General features: G+C 34.0%; 2 protein-coding genes across 2 annotated transcripts; one reads left to right on the top strand and one right to left on the bottom strand.

Annotated features, from left to right (window-relative positions):
• The first annotated feature begins 4,790 nt into the window (after positions 1 to 4,790).
• Positions 4,791 to 12,404, top strand: LOC132617237 (protein ECERIFERUM 16). The gene is made up of 5 exons (XM_060332208.1): positions 4,791 to 5,082; positions 5,776 to 6,162; positions 6,736 to 6,845; positions 10,686 to 10,790; positions 11,586 to 12,404. Exons 2-5 carry the CDS (start codon positions 5,808 to 5,810, stop codon positions 12,288 to 12,290), a joined length of 1,275 nt encoding a protein of 424 aa, XP_060188191.1. The 5' UTR covers positions 4,791 to 5,082; positions 5,776 to 5,807; the 3' UTR covers positions 12,291 to 12,404.
• A 2,110-nt stretch (positions 12,405 to 14,514) lies between these two features.
• On the bottom strand, positions 14,515 to 15,117 carry LOC132617238 (glutaredoxin-C9-like). The gene has a single exon (XM_060332209.1). It carries the CDS (start codon positions 15,034 to 15,036, stop codon positions 14,602 to 14,604), a length of 435 nt encoding a protein of 144 aa, XP_060188192.1. The 5' UTR covers positions 15,037 to 15,117; the 3' UTR covers positions 14,515 to 14,601.
• Between the last annotated feature and the right edge of the window lie 3,953 nt (positions 15,118 to 19,070).

Below are 19,070 nucleotides of genomic sequence, written 5' to 3'. Positions count from 1 at the left end.
TGGTTATGAAAAATGAAAGTTTGCCTCTCACGGCATACTTTGTAATTTTGTAAACTGAAGTTATGCCGGTTCCGGCATAAAGTTATGCTTGTTCCGGCATAACTTCATGAATTAAGTTAATTTATGTGTGCTTGGTTTTTTGGTGTTGTCTTGTTAATAATTTTGGTTTTTATGCAATCTTATGTGTTTTTGGTGTTGTTTTGTTAATAATGTTTTTGTTTTGCTTATGACAATGAAAGTTGCCTCTAACAGCATACTTTATTCTTTTGTAAAGTGAACTTCTACCTCCTCCGGCATACTTTTCTAGTTCTTAACACTTGCGTAAATTTTTGTTTTGCTCATGAAAATAAATGTTTGCCACTAACAGCATACTTTGTTCTTTTGTAACGTGAACTTCTGCCCCCTCCAGCAGACTTGTCTACTTCTTAACATTTGTGTACTTTTTTATTTTGCTTATGAAAATGAAAGTTGCCTCTAACAGCATACTTTGTTCTTTTGTAAAGTAAACTTCTGCCTCATTCGACATACTTTTCTAGTTTTAACACTTGTATACTTGATGTTTTGCTTATGAAAATGAAAGTTTGCCTCTAACAGCATAATTTGTTCTTTTGTAAATTGAACTTCTGCCTCCTCCGGCAGACTTGTCTAATTCTTAACACTTGTGTACTTTTTTATTTTGCTTATGAAAATGAAAGTTGCCTCTAACAGCATACTTTGTTCTTTTGTAAAGTAAACTTCTGCCTCCTCCGGCATACTTTTCTAGTTCTTAACACTTGCGTAAATTTTTGTTTTGCTCATGAAAATAAAAGTTGCCTCAAACAGCATACTTTGTTCTTTTGTAAAGTAAACTTCTGCCTCCTCCGGCATACTTTTCTAGTTCTTAACACTTGTATACTTGATGTTTTACTTATGAAAATGAAAGTTTGACTCTAGCGGCATACTTTGTTCTTTTGCAAGGTGAACTTCTGCCTCCTCCGGCATACTTGTTCAGAACTTTGCCTGATTATTTTTTGTCAACTGAAGTTACTATAATTTCAAGTTTAAGTCATTGAGCATTGTATACTAATCAAATGGAACGTATAAACTAATCAAAATCAGAACAAAGCAATAAATTTGATCAATTCTATGTTGTTGAGTAAAATTATGATTCGCAATGTTGAATCTCAACTGAATATCAGTTGTTTAGTTCATAGAAGATGATTTGTTGTTATTTTCAAATATTAACAAATCTAAACTTAATAAAGCATCAAATTGAGTTGAATTACGTTCAATTGAAACGCTATATATTATGTATTTATCTTTTCCGATGTTGTAGCAGCAAAATCAATGGAGATTTCTCCGGTGAAATGTTGGAATGATGGAACGATTGAAAGGTTTGTTGTTGGAATGATGGATAGGTTTAATTGGATGTTTGGGGTTCGTTACAGACTTTCAGGTTTTTATATGTGATGGGTTGGGGTAGTAACGTCTTTTCTTATTATGTTTTAGTTTAGAAGGGCAAATATTAAAGACCACGCATTACGGGGGCAAAAATTAAAGACCAACGCATTTGAAGGGCATTCGCGCGAATTGCCCGGCCAGAATTGTTGGATGATCAGTGTTTGGCAAAGAAATAAGCAAATTCTTTAGTCCATTAGCTTTCAAACCCAAAGTCCTACAACCCGGCCCAACCGCTCTCAACTGGGCTTCCAATTAGATGAAATTGCACGAATGCCCATCAAATGGGACGGTCTTTGATTTTTAATTTTATCATCGGCTTTCTGTAAAGTTTTCTAGTAAGTCGCTCTATATAATTCCATTTTTATGTTATTTGTTCAAAATTTTGAAAATTGGATCATGCTGAATGATGTACGAAATGTCATAGGGGACCTTGAAAAAACTTGAAGGAATTCAAACAAAGCTCTTTGATCTCGATGTCATTAGCACAAAATAATATTTGGGTTTGATCCTAATGTTATTTTGGAGCTTGTGGTTGAAACTTCAACACTTTTGAGGAGAGTTGATAGAGAAGAAATGAGAGAGACAGAAGAAGAAGAAGAAGAAGAAAGACGTGACAGTATGTTGAAAGAGTAGAGCGATGCTGGAAAGAGGAAAATAGGTTTTGAAAAGGGGCTGAATTTCTTTTTTCAAAATACATATAAATTGGGCTAACCTGGTAAGAAAAAAGGACTTGGGCAACTTCTTACAAATTAGATGGCCAAACGGCCCATTAGCATAAATTTCTGGGCAATTCACAGAATTGCCCTTCTTTTGGGGTGGTCTTTAAATTTTGCCCCTCATATTTGAAATCTTTAAATTTTGCCCTTCGGCTAAAACTCATGGGTTCCAGGTTCGAACCCCCACTCAGTCAAAAAATTTTAAAAAAATCGCAAGGCAGAGTTTAAATTTCGCTATGCCCCCACCGGCATACACTTGTTAAGGAATTACCAAAGTTATGCCGGACTCGGCATACTTATGCCTTATGAGTAGACTTGGCATAAGTATGCCGGATCCGGCATAACTTTGGTAATTCCTTCACAAGTTTATGCTGGATCCGGCATACTTATGGGCAAACTTTTAATGTGCAAACTTTTAATATGCAAACTTTTAGTTAAGCCTTAACTAAAAGTCTTTTCCTAGTTATGCCTTATGGGGCAGACTTTTAGTTAAGATATAACCAAAAGTATGCTCCATAAGGCATAACTTTTCCTTAAGACATAGACTTTGTTTTATAAGCCAAATTTAGTTAGTTCAAACTCCGCATATTGGCAACCAAATTGAACTTAACATCAGCAAAGCAGTAACGCTTGGAAAGAAACAGATCATACATTGGCAGAAACAAATAATGCTCATAAAAGGCTGATATTGTTTTTATATTTTATCTACTGGTGCATCGTAGGATGTGTCAATTTGCACAACTTGGTAAGTGCAAATACTAACAGACTGAGGTACATTTGCAACATTTTAAGACCTAAATATGCATTAAGATACATTTAGTTAGAACAGAACATCCACATTCTTTATTGGTTTGTTATGATTTACTGGTCTGGTCCCATTGAAAGTTTGTCCATAAATATGGCTGACCTGGCATAAACTTGTTAAGGAATTATCAAAGTTATGCCGGACCCGACATAAACTTGTTAAGGAATTACCAAAGTTATGTCGGACCCGGCATACTTATGCCAAGTCTGCCCATAAGGCAGAGTATGCCGGGCCCGACATAACTTTGGTAATTCCTTAACAAGTGTATGCCGGGTCTGGCATACACGCGACCCAAATTTTGCCTTGCAATTTTTTTTAATTTATGCTTGAGCGGGGTTCGAACCCAGAACCTCATGATTTCTGTGTGAACGCTCAGGGTTGCAACGCAAAGGGCAAAAAATAAAGACCAGCAATATGAGGGGCATAATTTAAAGACCACAAATATGAGGGGTAAAATTTAAAGACCACTCCAAAAGAAGGGAAATCCGTGCAAAAAAATGTAAATTTCTCTTTAATTGGTTAATATTTGGGGAGAATAACATATATATATATATATATATATATACATAAGAATAGGGTATATTTATAAAATTTGATGATACTTTTCAGTTTACAAAATATATCAATTAATTTCTTACAAAACTTATACGAAAATTTTCGCTCAGAATTTTGTATGTGAAATGTGTATATCTCACTCAAGGCTTAAAAATTTCACTCAAATTTTCGTGTATGAACAGTGAAATAGATATCGCTCATTTTTTTGTGTATAATTTTCAGTTAGATTATATACAACTTTCATACTACATTCATACAAATTTAACACAACAACAAGAACATAGGAAACTTAAAAAAACAATTTCCTGAAACATAAATCATGATTCTACAATCATTCATATAGTTTTATGCTTTACATAATTCATGATTCTACAACCATTCATATAGTTTTATGCTTTACACAATTCACGATTCTACCATTATTCACACAACTCATTACCCAATCTCCTAAGAACTAAACTACTAAAAGCCATAATAATTAGAAATTTTTCCAGAAACTAATTCAAATCCCTAATCATGTAATACCTAAAAACATAAACACAAACTAATTATTCAACAGATTCGTTAAATTATCCTTCATGGAATCCAAAACCCCCAACTCTCGCAGCAAAACTAAATCCCCAAACCACACTTCACCATCTTGAGCAATGTTCGTAGATTTTTCCATCGAGCCATGTAACAACAAATATTGCTGGTGAAAGATGAGGAAGTCATCAGAATCCTTGCTGGCCGGCGAGAAGGCAAGCTTTCTTGAGGGCTTCCATGTATTCTTATAAGCCATCATCATAGTCACTATCAGAGAAAGATTCATCGTCATCGAAGACCATTAGGAATCTTGGATTCACTTAAGTTAGGGTTTTCTAGGGACGAAAGGAATTTTTAGGTTTAGATGAATTAAAATTTTAGGCCATAATATAGGGAAAAGGGTGGCTTTTAATTTTTCTAGATCTGGTATATTTTGTAATTAAATTGATATATTATAATGCAAAAATATAAACTTATGACCAGCAAAAAACAAAAAGTTATTTGTTATAAGAGACAAAAATTAAAGACCAGTACAAAATAGGGGTCAAAAGTGCAAATGACTCCGGTCGTCCATTAGGAGCTTTCAAAACCCAAAGTCCAACAGGCCGGCCCAGTCGTCTCACTTGGCACCCAGTTGAAGGACCCGAATTTGCACATAATCTTTCAAAGGCACTGGTCTTTAATTTTTACTAAGGTTTGGGTTTAAACCCAGTTTCGTAGTAAAGGTAGGTTTATTCGAGCTAAAATTAGGCCTGGCCAAAATTAGACCTCCAAACTTGTGATCTCTTACGATTTTTTTTTTTTTTTTTTTTTGACTGAGCTGAATTCGAATCCATGAACTATTAGACATGGACAAAAATTAAGGACTGAATAAAAATTAAAGACCAGCACAAAAAATGACCCGAAAACCTCTGCGAAATTTTGATCTTTCAATTCAAATCACCTTTCAGCTTTTTAGTGCTCTTCATCTTCAAGGAAATCTCTAGTAGAAAGCAATCACTTGTCTTTATTTTGCTCTCGAGCTTTAATTATTTTATTGAGGTAAGCGAATTCTTTTTTTGGGTCCTTCGCAGTTCAGTTTCAGTAAAATTGGTGCCAATTTCTAACATTATATGCTAGATTATAGTTCATTTTCTCAGATTATTCATTCCCTGTTAAAAACCAAAATTCACCTATTACATGTTAATTTTTTCTATTTATATAGTTGCATCCGATTGTGACGGTTTAGCATATATACAAACAATTATGCATACACAAATACAAACGCCTAACTAAGCAGCAACTATGATACACATTGTGCTTTTCCAAATTTTGAAGTTTAATCTAAGGGCCCGTTTGGCCACGAAAATTTGAAAAAAGTGGTTTTTGTTTTCAAGGTGAAAAAATGGTACTATTTGTAAATTGATGTTCTTTGGCCATGAATACAAAATTGGAGTTCTTTTTTTGAATTTCTGTGAGTGATTTGGAGTGAAAACAACTCTTTGGTGTTTTTGAATCTTATGGCCAAACATGTTTTCCGGAATTCAACTCTGGGAAAAAGTAAAAAATATTCATGGCCAAACGGCCGCTTAATTACACCAAAAAGAGTAGGATCAATTTCCTCTTCTCTAAATCCTTAGGGGCTGCAGGTTTAAATATTTGATGTATATTATGTATAACATGGAGATTGGTTCTCTAACAAAGTTAATGTTTTTGACCCAACCCATCAAAATTGGGTATTCTTTGGTCCTACAGGGGTTATTAATCCAGATTTCTGAATACAGAAAATGGATTCAAAAGCATTGGCGAAATCGAAAAGAGCTCATTCTTTACATCTTAATAAGAAGCATAATCCACATCATGCATCTAAGGGTTCTTCGGCTGGTTCTAGCACGTCTGCCGGTGATAAGAAGGCTACTACCGTCAAGCAAGTTAAGGAAAAGCCTAAATCGAAGCTCCCCTCGAATTGGGATCGATATGAAGAAGAGAATGCGGATTCTGAAAATGCAACCCAGAAAGGCGCAAGTGATGTGGTTGAGCCGAAAAGTAAAGGAGCAGATTATGCATACTTGCTTTCGGAGGCCAAGTCTCAATTTCAGTATTCTTCAGAGAATGTTTCTTTTTGTGATGATATTTTAGATGGTAATGCATTATCCCAGAACTTTTAGCAATCTAGAAATGCTTTTTGATGCTATCATTCATAACCTGTCAAAATTGTATAACATTTGTAACTGGTATCTTGCTCACTATTCTGCTATTAGAAACTGTTACTCTTTGAAATTCAAGTTGGTCTAAATGGTTTGGAAATCTAAAAACTAGCCTTTTTTTACTGTTATGCATTGTCTGCTGTTTGGTTACTAATTCAGGTTGGTTTGAGGGGAGGGGGATGTTGGGGATGAGGCATGATAGTCTCGCACAAGCTTAGATTCGGAAAAATAGTTATAAAAGTGATGTGTCAATAATTCAACGATGAAATAATATCTTGGCTGTACTTTGTCTACGTTGTTGATTCTCGATTGTTTACCACCTCAATGTAATGCTAGAAACTGTGAAGGTTTGGCTTCAGTTTATTGCAGCTTAAATGCATTGCTCTCTTATTTTTGTTATGCTAAGAAATTTTGGCAGACTGCTGTATTTTCAAGTCTTTCTGCGGCTCTGCCAGTCCAGAAATTTCCTTTGGTCAAAATTATAGTGCACTGACTCAATATTTATTAGACTTTTATCAGGGCCTAGGAGCATTACTCTCTGCAAAAGGGCAAAGCAAGTTATCGTGGATAGCTGAAGACAATTTTGCAATGGAAGATAAGGCACCTCCTCCGACTAAGGTGGTTTTTCTACTCTCAATCCATGGGGTGGTTTGTCTCTTATTTTCTGGAGTTATAGGGAGAGCAATTTCAGATGCTATTCATCTATTACAATTTATCTCCATTTTTCAATGCCACAAGCATATAGGTTAGACTAGAAACTTCTAATATTATGGTTATATTAACAACATGTTGAAAACATGCTGTGACTTTAGTTGACAATTCAGTCTTTTCCTTGAAATTGTGTAAAAAGTAAATGCTCCCCTTGATTCTATTGTTTTAATAGCAAAACTATGGAAAGGAACAAATGAACCGTAAAATATTTTGTTCTTAAAACAACACTTCTATGGTTACTAGAACTTAGCTCGACATTTATCATAGGATCCACATTAATCAGTGGGTATGGATGAATCAAGTGAAGATCTAAGTCACATAGATTTGACATGTCACACTTACACCAACAACAATATACCCAGTATAATCCCACCCCGTGGGGTCTGGGGAGGGTAGAGTGTACGCAGACCTTACCCCTACCTTGTACATGTGCACTTACACCATAAGCCAAAAATACAGGAATTTTTATTTGAGCCGATGTACTGGTTCAGCTCGTCCTTTGAAACAATTCTGAATCATCTCCTTCCAGATTGCCCAAGAGTTGCCCCGAGGGCTTTGGTTCAGTTGTAAGGAAGCAGGATACATGATGTGTGAATTACTGACAGGAGCCTGGTACTAAGTGTAGGAAGATAGAGGGGTGGTCCCATGCTCCTCCTGTGTTTCAAACTTGTGACTGAGGTCGCGCCAACTAGCACTGGAGGTTTTTCGGTTATCAAGAAAATGAATATGTGTTCCATATACATCTACTTTCTTTTTCCACCCTCCCTTCTTACCTGTGTAAAAATGGTATTCTAAACATTGCATAATTAAGTTTAATCTTCAAAGGTTAAGGGACAAACTCATAGCTGATTTGCCCCAACATATTCCAGCAACATAGACTAATATGTTCCTCATGCCTTTCATAGATAACATAAGTTACAAATGGAAAAATTTGTTCTTTGCAAGCCTATACAAATGCATAATTCTTCTACAATGATTTGAAACTCCTCTAAGTGAATTCAAATTGATACAAGTGACTTAAAGCATCCATGAAATCAGGTGTTCGAAGAGCATCCATGGAATTGTTTTAAATCACTGACCAGTATGCGTTGTGTTTCTCTATGAACTTGGGGTCTTATCACCAACACATACCTTCACAATCTCTTCCACTACTTTTCACTGAATGGTTTTTGCAGCCACTCTGTCTCCCTCATGTAAAACATGGTAAATTACCATTTTTAAATAGCAGTCGCCGATGTTCTTCCTCTTGAAAGTGTGGTACAAAACCTTAATATCTCCTCTCTTATACCTTTGAAATCAATTAAAAATCATCCTTCTTTTCGGCTTATCTATATGATTGTATCTCTTTGTATATGTTTCATTTCTGGAAAAACTTGACGTTTCTGTCTCCTTATTTTTGGCCATACATCTGGGTTCTTGTCTCCAACATATCTCAGTTACCTGCAAAACTCCTCCTTCAAACTTCCTTTTTGTTTCCAACTCTTCTGCTGACCAACTTCTTTCGTCCTGCTCTTGTCTTGCAACTCGTCCAGTATATGAACCTTCTTCTTGTGGGATGCCATAAACATTCTATTCCACTAGCGGAGACTTTGGATGAACTGCTATAATAGCTTCATAAGGAATACTAAGTTATTGTGATGCATACGTATGCCTTATATACCTGATATTGAAGGACTCAAACTTTCTCAGGTGTGTCCTAGTTAGGTAAAGTAGAAGCAGATCGTTGGGCGGATGTTGCAGTACCCACTATGACTCTATGTCAGTGGGTGTGTACTTAGTGTTAAATGTTCTACATTGGTTGAAGTATTGGGATGTTGTCTCCTTATATGATGTGCTGGACAATCCTCACCTCATGAGCTTTTGAGATTGAGTTAGGGACATGGTATCAAAGCCATAGTCATCCTCATTCTTGGTTCAAGCAAGGTTGCTCTCCAAATCTATAGTCCTAGGTGTGCGGCGGGTGTTAAATGTCCCATGTTGGTTGTAGAAATGGGATGTTGTCTTCTTATATAGTCTTGGGTAATACTCACCTCATGAGCTACCTTTCGGGACTGAGTTAGGTCTGAGGTCTATTTTCTTAATACTTAGTTGTAGTATATATATACCTTCAAATATTGTTCGACTGTATATTTACAACAAAGGATGATGAGTCTTGGTGCAATGGTGTGTGTGTATACATAAAGCCAAAAGGTAGTTCAAACACACATTGTCCCCTGTTGCCTTTGCCCATGTGCGTTCTCTTTCCTATTCTTTATTGGTATGGTATATACGCTTGAGTTTTTGGCTTTATCAGGAAAAAAAAGGCTGAATTTTCCGGTGAAATTTATAATGTTGAGCTAATATTACAGATTTTTTCCTGCTATACTCATTATTAAATTGTGGCGATCTAATTTAAAAGTCTTAAGCTATTAGATAGGAGATACGTTTTACTTATTTTTGGTCTTGAAAAGCCTCCTTACGTGTACGCTGATTTTCTTTTCTTGAGCCAAGTACATGAAAATATTTTTGTTTATGGGCGATCCGGGGATGATGAGATTTGAACCCAAGCTCTAATACCATATGAAATATCTATCCAATTCTAAACTTAAGACACTCAGTGCAGTGGCCTAGACTGTTTTAAACCTCTTTGGATGCCTTACTCCCAACATGTGACATATTTAACTTAACATCCTTCAGCACATATAACCTGATTCTGGAATCCACACATGGACTTTGATGTGGTCTTAAATGGTGTGAGAATGGACTCACAAAATATGGTTTGATACCGTTTGAACTAATCTGAACATCTGACGCAGAAGGCAGTGGTAAAGTAGGTTAAGACCTTTATAAACTTTTTACCACTAACCATGTGGGACAATTGTATAACTCAATGATTTCCTTATTTGAATTCGTATCATTTTAAGAAGACTACCTGTCAGACCATAATATCTTCACAAGTCACCAAGACTTCTTTTGAACCTACCTAAATAGGTGGTGGGTTAGTCTCAAACCCTGCTGATTCATTGAGAGCAAACAGGAACAGAAGTTGTAATATGAAGGAAGGGTATATTTGCATAACCTCCTAAATCAAGCTAAGATTGAAGAAAACCCACGCCTTTACACTATGACTCTGTAACATGTACCTTTTGCTGCATTAATATTTCCCAACTATCCACAGGATGACTCTATTACAGAAGCATAATGCAAGTTAATTTTTTTTTGTATGCATTATTAGAATTTTTGTATGCATTAAGTTAAACTATGCATTATTATAATTAATAACAGTTAATGTTGCTTCCTCATAAATTAAGTGTGAAAATCCACCAGTCTTTCAGTGGACTGTCAAATTAGACATGATTTATGTCTTTTGGATCAATCAGTTGACAGTAGCGTTATCCAGCTGATGTCTGATGAAGGCAAGAAAGGTGTTTAGGTGCGAGTTGCTTGCTCACTAGCTATTCCTGATGATTTCATATCACTTGACATCATATATTTATACTTTCTTCTTGTAAATGATGGTGATGTTTATTGAAGTGAACTGTTGCTGCTATAGCAAATCACATTAATGGCACGTCTAATCCCTTTTGTCTAGGAAGCAATAGCGTCTGTTCATTGCTAATCCTGCTAAACACCAGTTTGTTTTATTAGGCTTTGGCTGATTTGTGATTCAGTTTGTTATTCTTTAAATGTAGATTGTGTCGCATCTAGATTGTTGGGCTACCATGTGGTCAAACTCAATGATAACTAATGTTGGTCTTGTATTTGCAGGCATCATTTCTTTCACTTGATCTACAAGCTCTTTCAGAGCAGCTTGAAAGAGCAAGTCTATCAGAGAGGCTTTTCATTGAACCAGATCTACTTCCTTTGGAGCTAGTATGTACTGTTATCTAATTTCCTTCTATGATATATCTCCCAAAATTAAATGTTGATTACTGGTTATATGCTGGAAACATGGGGCCTCTCATTTAATTGAGATGCAGCAATGTGTGTATATAAGAAAAAGGCCTGCAAAATGAGCTTTGAGCTTAAAATGAATTTGACTTCTGTTTGTAGCTGTCGTACAGTATTGCACCTAAAAGCATAGAGCTGCACTAACATATATGATGCAGTTGAATTACCTAATAAGATAGGTGGTTTCTTCACCAGCTGCTCCATAAAATTTATTGTGTTACTGCTTCAGTGTGCTAAAATAGCAAAATGATTTCTCATTTTATATAGCATGTAAAGTTACAGATATGTGTTTCTTTTGGGTGAGGATAGTGAGAAAAGAAATTATGCTTCTTAAGTGCCTGAAAATCGATTTTGCTGAACTAGACTAGTACTGGAGTTTCAACTTATGACATTCCATCCTTGACTATCAAGCTACTTTTTTATTTTGCGGAGGTTTGAAAATCCAAATTACTAATCGAGTAGTATTGGTGTTTTAACTAAGAACAATCCTCAATTTTTTTGGCTGTTTGTCATGTTTAGTGTCTGCTTGAGACTTTCTTCATGTTTGTTACTCCAGACGGTCCCTTGTAAATCCAAAGAAAGAGGGATTTACATAGCATATGGAGTATACTATAGCTCGGAATAATCTTTACCTTTTTGGGCCTTCTTGCCTAAGATCAATCAAATACTTTCTTGTAATATAATCTAATACATTTACTTAATGTGCATGACTGGCAGCGAACTGAGGAGTCGCAAGCAGCACCTGAAGAGAAACATGAAGGCGGTCTAGCTTCAAGCAAGAGTTCAACATCGGAAAAAGACTCCATTTCATTAACCTCCGCTAGTGTCTATGAAAGTAACAAAAACAGGAATCGACATTCTGAATTCTCGCATTTGAGCTCCACAACCAGCCGTAGCCGGCATCCAACTTTAGCTGATGAATCCTCTAACCCTTCGAGTGCTTTTAAGGATGAGGTTGGGCAATCTGAGGGAGCTGGACAAAATGATAAATCAATGTTTGCTTCAGAATTCAACACGAGTTCTGTTGCTAAGAAACCGACTGCATTTAAGGCAGCAGCTGCAGAAGCAGAGCTTGACATGCTTCTCGATTCAGTCACCAAGATTGAAATTTCTGAGTCCACAAATGTAACTGACCAGTCTAGTCGTCCTTACCCCGTGACACAAGCAGGAACACCAACTCCATTATCAGAAGGGACATCGTCCAAGAGAGGCCATGATTTGGCTAAACCTGCAATATCAAATATCAGTTTGGATGATACATTAGATGATCTTCTCAAAGAAACATCCACTGTGACTAACAAAACCGAGGGTTCATCACCTAATGAGGTAAACTCCACTGCTGGTTATACACCATCTGCCTCTCAACCGGTCTCCAAGCCTAAAATTATCGACGATTTTGATTCATGGTTTGACACATTGTAACTGAACGACACCTTTTGAACAGTGACGATCTGAGGCTAATCATTTCATCTTACGTGTTTCAACAATGTTTTCCATGTTAAACTCAAAAAAAAAATCGCGGCACAAATTGTCAAATTCTGATTGTTAGCCTTCTAGAACTCGTATTAAAAATCTAATTTCGTCAACTGAAGCTGCGGTAACGACGTAAATTCTTGGTTTGGTGTTTAATATGTCGAGGGGGCTTCGACTGTGACATATATAGCAGCACGCAACATGATAATTTGATTGGCTAAAACTTCATGGGATTAAAATGATCTTAGAGGTTTCATTTATTGCCAAGCATGAGTAATTAAAACCTTGGAATCCACGGCCACTAGTTCTTATAGTTGGAAGAAAATCACTTGCATATTTTGAAACATCTAGGGAAATATCTGGTGAAACCTAAGTTATATATATTCTCACTTTAATTTGTACTGTAGCTCATATGGTTAAATTGAGTAAACAACAACAACAACATACCCAGTGAATCCCACAACGTGGGGTCTGGAAATTGAGTAAACATTGGTTGAGAATAGTTTTTTTCGGTTGGCCCATATTCCTAAACTCCTACTATTTGTTCATTTTTTGCGCAGATTACCCTTCTTTTGAGTAGTATTTAATTTTTGCCCTTTGTTTAAAAAAAAATAGCATAAAATATCTCGAGATTCTGGGTTTGAACTCCCGTTCAGTCAAAAAGAAAAGATTCGTAAGGTAGGGCTTTTACAAAAAGTCTGTCTTATGCGGCAGACTTTGCCTTAAGGCATAACTAAAATTTTACATGAAGGCATAACTAAAAGTTTGCCTTACAAGGCTAAGTCTGCCGTCTCCGGTATAGGTTATATGTAATTTCACCTGAATAGGCATAGGTTCATAGAAAGTTATGCCTTGTGAAATTATTATTATTTTTTATGCTGGATTTTAAACTCAGAATCTCAAAATATTTTCGTTCACCCTCAAAGAATAAAAATTAAAGAACAGAGGCGCCGCAAACGGTTGCCATCTTTAAACGAGACATCAATCAATCAAATTGGAACCGACAAAAGTTCATACAACCAATTCCAGCTAGTTTGAAATTGGAAAATAATTTAATGTCTCCCGTGAAAGTTGAGCTGGCCTCAATTTCTTCCATTACTAACTATATATTCCCTCCGTTTTCTTTTAGTTGTCCATTTCGCATTTTGTAATTTTTTGAAGAAAATACCAATTAAGTGTTTACATACTAAATTATTTACTAATGATGTTTTTAGAAATTTAAATTTGACTATTAGTACACCATGAAAGGTATATTAATTTTCTCCTGATTTTGTTAAAGCGGATAAATAAAAAGACATATTTATTTTTAATATACTTGACAAGTAAAAAAAATTCATTGGAGTAATTTTGTTTTAAAAAAATTGAAATGATAAGCCTTGTGGCATTGAAGCTACACTGAGATTCCACTTGCCACTATGAAATTAAAAGATAGAGAAGGAAGATCAGTGTTTGTTAGGTTTTCTTTTCTTACCTTTTATTCTATTGTAGTAGTTTGGCCGGCGGCGTTGTCGAAAAACGTAATTCATGACATATTTTAGCGCAGACCCAAGAAAAAGTACTAGTCAACTTAAATAAATAGACACCATCTGTTGTTAATTTATTTAATTTGGTACGGAGTCTAAAATTATAAATAAAAACTTTTAAAATTTATAGGTTTAAATATTCATAATATTTGTGCGACAGTAAAAATGTCCCGTTCAACAGAAAATAAAAGTTTAAATTTAAAAAAATTCTAAATTAGAAGTTACTTAATATTTTTAATCAAATAGACTGAAAAGTTAATAGAGTAGTTTTACCTAGACTGAAACTGAGAGAGTAAGAACCTTAGATCAAATAAAACCAAAAACCGGCATTCATTCTCAGAAGCCAAGCATATGCAATAAGCCAATTTAATGGATCAAATGATCAGAGTTAGAATTTCAATATACTAACAAATTCGAATTATAGTTTTAGTGGGCCATTATTTTTTTTATCAATTAGCACAAATCCGACCAATTATTAAGCTATTAGCACTAATCCGACTATCTAAATTTTATCAGATCCCACAATTTTCCCTTAACTGTTCCAACTACCTATAATTACTATTTGTATTTACCAGACTATTTTCAAGACCCCAGATTTCCACATCTACCAAGTTTGATTTATTCCCGATAGGCCAAAAAAAAAAAAAAAGGAAAGGAAAAGAATTTCACTTCAACAATTAGTCGAACTACCAAGAAAACAAAATAGGCATCAAAAAAAAAAAAAGAAGAGAAAAAACTCAAAGCCACAAGGCACCAGCTTTTTTCAATACAGGAGACAACTCTCCAGTAATATGAGCAGCCATAATCCGATCCAATCCACCAAACAACTCTCCTCCGACAAACACCGCTGGCAACTGCAACCTCTCAGTCTCTTTCCTACCATCACCACCAATAATATTCTCAAGCTCATCAACTACCTCGTTTTCGTCTTGTTCTTCGATTTCATATATAGCTGGATTGGCTCCAAGACACTGAAGCAAACGCTTAACGACATGACTCATACAGCAACCTCGTTGTCCCACGACTATAACAGCGTTGTCCTTAACGACGTTTTTCAGTTCGTCTTTTGAACCTTTAACGTATAATAATGAAGAATTACTGCTACTTACATGATGAACTCGTGGAGTTAAGGTTAAACATGATGACTTGTATGGAAGTGCTTGTTGCATCATGAAAATTAAAAGAGAGATAATTGTAGGATTTTCTTTAGGAGTGTTATTTTCTTTATTTGTGTAGGTTAGATATTGTGCATAGGAAATGTACAATATATATAAGGTTGTAGGTAGCGGGGTGCGTGGGTGGGTGGGGAATAATGGGGTGGGGTGGCAATGGCAGTTACAATATGTTACGCGTAATATGAGTTGTGGCTTACGTTAAAATATGTCATCACCTGCCTATGCTGTGTAATCTAATTGTGGGTACCATTTGCTTACGTCCTTAGTCCCATTATTGATTATGACTTCTAGGGAAAGTTTTTACTTTTTTTTTTTTTACTTTCTATTCGGTGAAAATTAAATATTCATTACTTTTAACACGTATCAAAATATAGGGATGGAGCCGACCTTAAATCTATAGATTCAGTAGAGCTCAGTAATTTTAGCTTAAATCTTAGTACAAGACGGATAAATTAAAAAACCTTGATCTATTATTAGCAAGTTAAAATGTATATAACCATCGCAAATTGATAGGTAATGAACTTTATTATTTCAAATCTTGGTGAAATATTGAAATTTTGGTTGAGGTATATTTCAAGCAAATAATTGTTTTTACTCACAACACTTCAAGTTTTTTCCCACTGTTTATGTTGTCTAAGTACAATTACTTTTAATAAGAGTTTCTTAACTTTAATTTGAAATACTTTATTTTTTTTAACGTCAACCAAATATTGTCCAAAGGCCTACAATATTATTTACTGCAGTAATCTCTCCAATGTATTTTAAATTTTTTCGAGTTTATGTGTACTTAGTTTATGGCGAAAGAGTGAGTGTATTATAATCTATATTTTTATTAGTCGAACTTAGGACTGAAGTTTATGTGGGATTACCATGTTAGATTAACTAATCTAACATGTGGTTGACGTACTAATTATTTTGGAGTGACTTGCTAGTTCCTAATTTATCCAATCTATACTTGACAGAAATTGTTGGCCTAATTGTACAAGTATTAAGTTAGGTAATTTCCTGTTTCACACTTTGCATTCAAATTAAAATGTGACATACAAGATACCCCGTACAACTTCAGATAAGGATGAATGGATGATAGTGATATATCCCTATCAGATGAGAGGTTGAGCAAAAAGACCGAAAAAAAAAGAAGAAACACCTCTTGCTAAACTGATGAAAATTAACTTTATAAACTTCTTTTCACTAAGTTAACTTTGTATGACAAGCGGAAATTCAATGTATTACGAGGCATTGCAAATATGTAACGGTAAAGGTGCATAATCTCTAAATGCGTGTTTAGGTTTTATAATACTCATTTAATTGCACTTAAATTTTTATTGAATTTGGAAATTGATAATTTTTTAAATTACATTATAAAAATGTTTAAGAAATTTTAGTCAACATTGTTAAAAGGTTACTTGGGTCGTTTATACATTAAAGAAGGGTGACATCAGAGGTGTGTTAAGCTTGGAAGATATCTAATAAGTAGGCATTAAAAATTAGAAACAAATCATGCACTTAGTTTAAAAAAGAATGGTGTTTCATCATTCCTCGACGTCACTTATTTCGTTTTTGTTCCTTTAATTGGCTTATTTTGTTACAGATTTCAATTTGTAGTACTTCTCTAATTTTGGCTTGTGATCCCTGTTTTACGTTGCAACTTGCAGAAGAAATTATTTTGGTATCCACTTATATCTTTCTTTGTGATTTAAAAAAATGAGTATATTTAGTAAAAGGCCTCTCTTGTTTCTCAACCAAACACCAAAAAATAGAAAAAAAATTAATCTTCAAAATTTTAAAACTGTTTTTGAATAGTTTGTTTTTAAAAATTGCGGTAATTAATTTTTATTTATTTTTGATATTTGATAGCAGAAGAATTTGTTTCAGTATCCACTTATATATTTCTTTGTGGTTTTTTTTTAAAAAATGAGGATATTTAGTAAAGACCTCTCTAAGTTCTTAACCAAATAGAGAAAATGTAATCTTTTAAGAAATTCAGACTACTTTTTAATAGTTTATATTTTTAAAATTTGCTGTAATTAATTAAAATATTTTATTTTTGCAAAATTTGGTAACATTCTTATCCAAAGATTTGTGAAGTTCTTAATCAAAAAACAGATCTTGTGAAGTTGGATTTATCATTAAAAATGCTTGTAGGACTTGGATTTGTTGATGGGTCTTCATCAATTGAGTCATGATGGTTTTGTACGAATTAAGGAATATTGGTTCTACTCTTTTTGAGTCTCTTGACTATATAAAAAAAAAAATATCACTTCGTTCTAATTTATATGATTTCTTTTTAGTATATCAAAAAAAAATTATATTTAAAAATACTTTAACATAAAATTTTCCTTTTATCTTAGTAAAATAATTTATAGCTATACAAATATCTAAAATTTATTTTAGATCATAAATTTTAAAAATATTTTTTTTCTTAAACTCTGCGCAGTAATTAAATATATCATTTAAAGAGAGAAAAAAAATGTAGACGTTGAAAAACACATGGAGGTGACGTAAATAGGTTAAAAAAAAAAAGAGTGTTATTAAGCGGACGGTGCGCAATAAGAACGTCAGCTAAACGACACCGTTTATCAGGAAGCAAATGTAATGGTCTACGTCATACCGATGGAGATAACATAAGCAATAGATAGGATCTAGTAATAGAATGGGTCCTACAACGTGGCATTGACAATGTCGCTACAAAAAATATTTAAAAAAGATAATGGTGACGTAACACGTAGGTGATGACATGGACTTGACCATAACGACTAAACAATGCCCGCCACATAACGTGGACGTCCTTTTGTCTTCTCTTTCTTCTTCTTTTTTACATTTTTGTCTTATTAAATTTTTTTTCTCTTCTTTTTTTTAGTTGTAATGATTATTAAAAACACGGAATTTAAAAAATAAATAAATATTTTTGAAACTTGTTGTTTAAAACAATCTATAGAAATCTGTGTGGATATAAATCATTTCATTAAAGGTAAAAAAGTTAATTTAAAATTAAAATTTACTAAATATAGAAATGTATTAGTATTATTTTCGCTACTGATTAAAAAGAAAAGAGTATCATATAAATTGAGACGGAGAGAATAAATATTTAAAAATTATGGAAGCAGTAATTAATGTTTTCCACCTTACCCATGAACAAATGTGGAGAGCACAATTATATTAAATTGTGATTAAGAATAGATATGAATATAATTTATAAATTAATATCTGGTTAAGGGTGTGAAGTAAAAGGGACCGGAGAGATAGTATTTGGTGTCCAAAAGTCCGGTCAATTAATCCAAACTCACATAGCAAAAAACTTATTATTGAAGTTTTAAGTGTGTGTTTTTTTTTTTTTTTTTTGGTAGGTAACGATTTTTTTAGTTTCCACCGAGGAGACCTATACGCATCCAACTCAATTTGAAAAGAATTTTTTATCCTTTTCATTTTTTTTTTAACTTACCTTTATCTATTTTCCACACCTCTTTAAGGAATTTTTCTTATTGAGTGCTTTTCATTTACACTCTAGCGATATTAAAGAACAATAACTACGTCCAACTAACCTTTCTAATAAGTAGAATTAGTAATTTAAAAACAAACAACTTGTAATAGTAAAATTTCATATGCAGCACTTTCTTTTATTTACTCGGTTTTTTAAACCCTCGATTAATTTCCTAGCCATCAGATTCAGATATAATAAAGCTCCTTCTCCAGCAAGGTTCTCGATATTTATTTCTAGAACTGTATGCTTTCTAAAGCATGAACTTCTAACTGAATAGTCAAGTAGTACGTAATTGGAATTCTTACGGTTTCAATAATTATTTCTGTCCCATTAGACTTTTTCCAATTTCCTTATTAATTATCCATGTAAATAGAATCTATATGAACAAATGCCATATAGATGTGTGTGTTTAATGTTCTAAACAAGTCTAATTATATGTTCATATATGAAGTCAACTTGTTCTGCATACTTTCTCATTTTTTCTTTTCTTGTAAAGCTTCTTATATGTGTAACTTCTCTCTTTGTTTTTCTTTAACATGCTTCACGCATA

The sequence above is a fragment of the Lycium barbarum genome, chromosome 11, assembly GCF_019175385.1.
Source record: "Lycium barbarum isolate Lr01 chromosome 11, ASM1917538v2, whole genome shotgun sequence".
NCBI lineage: Eukaryota > Viridiplantae > Streptophyta > Magnoliopsida > Solanales > Solanaceae > Lycium > Lycium barbarum.
This window is presented reverse-complemented; position numbering and strand designations above follow the sequence as displayed.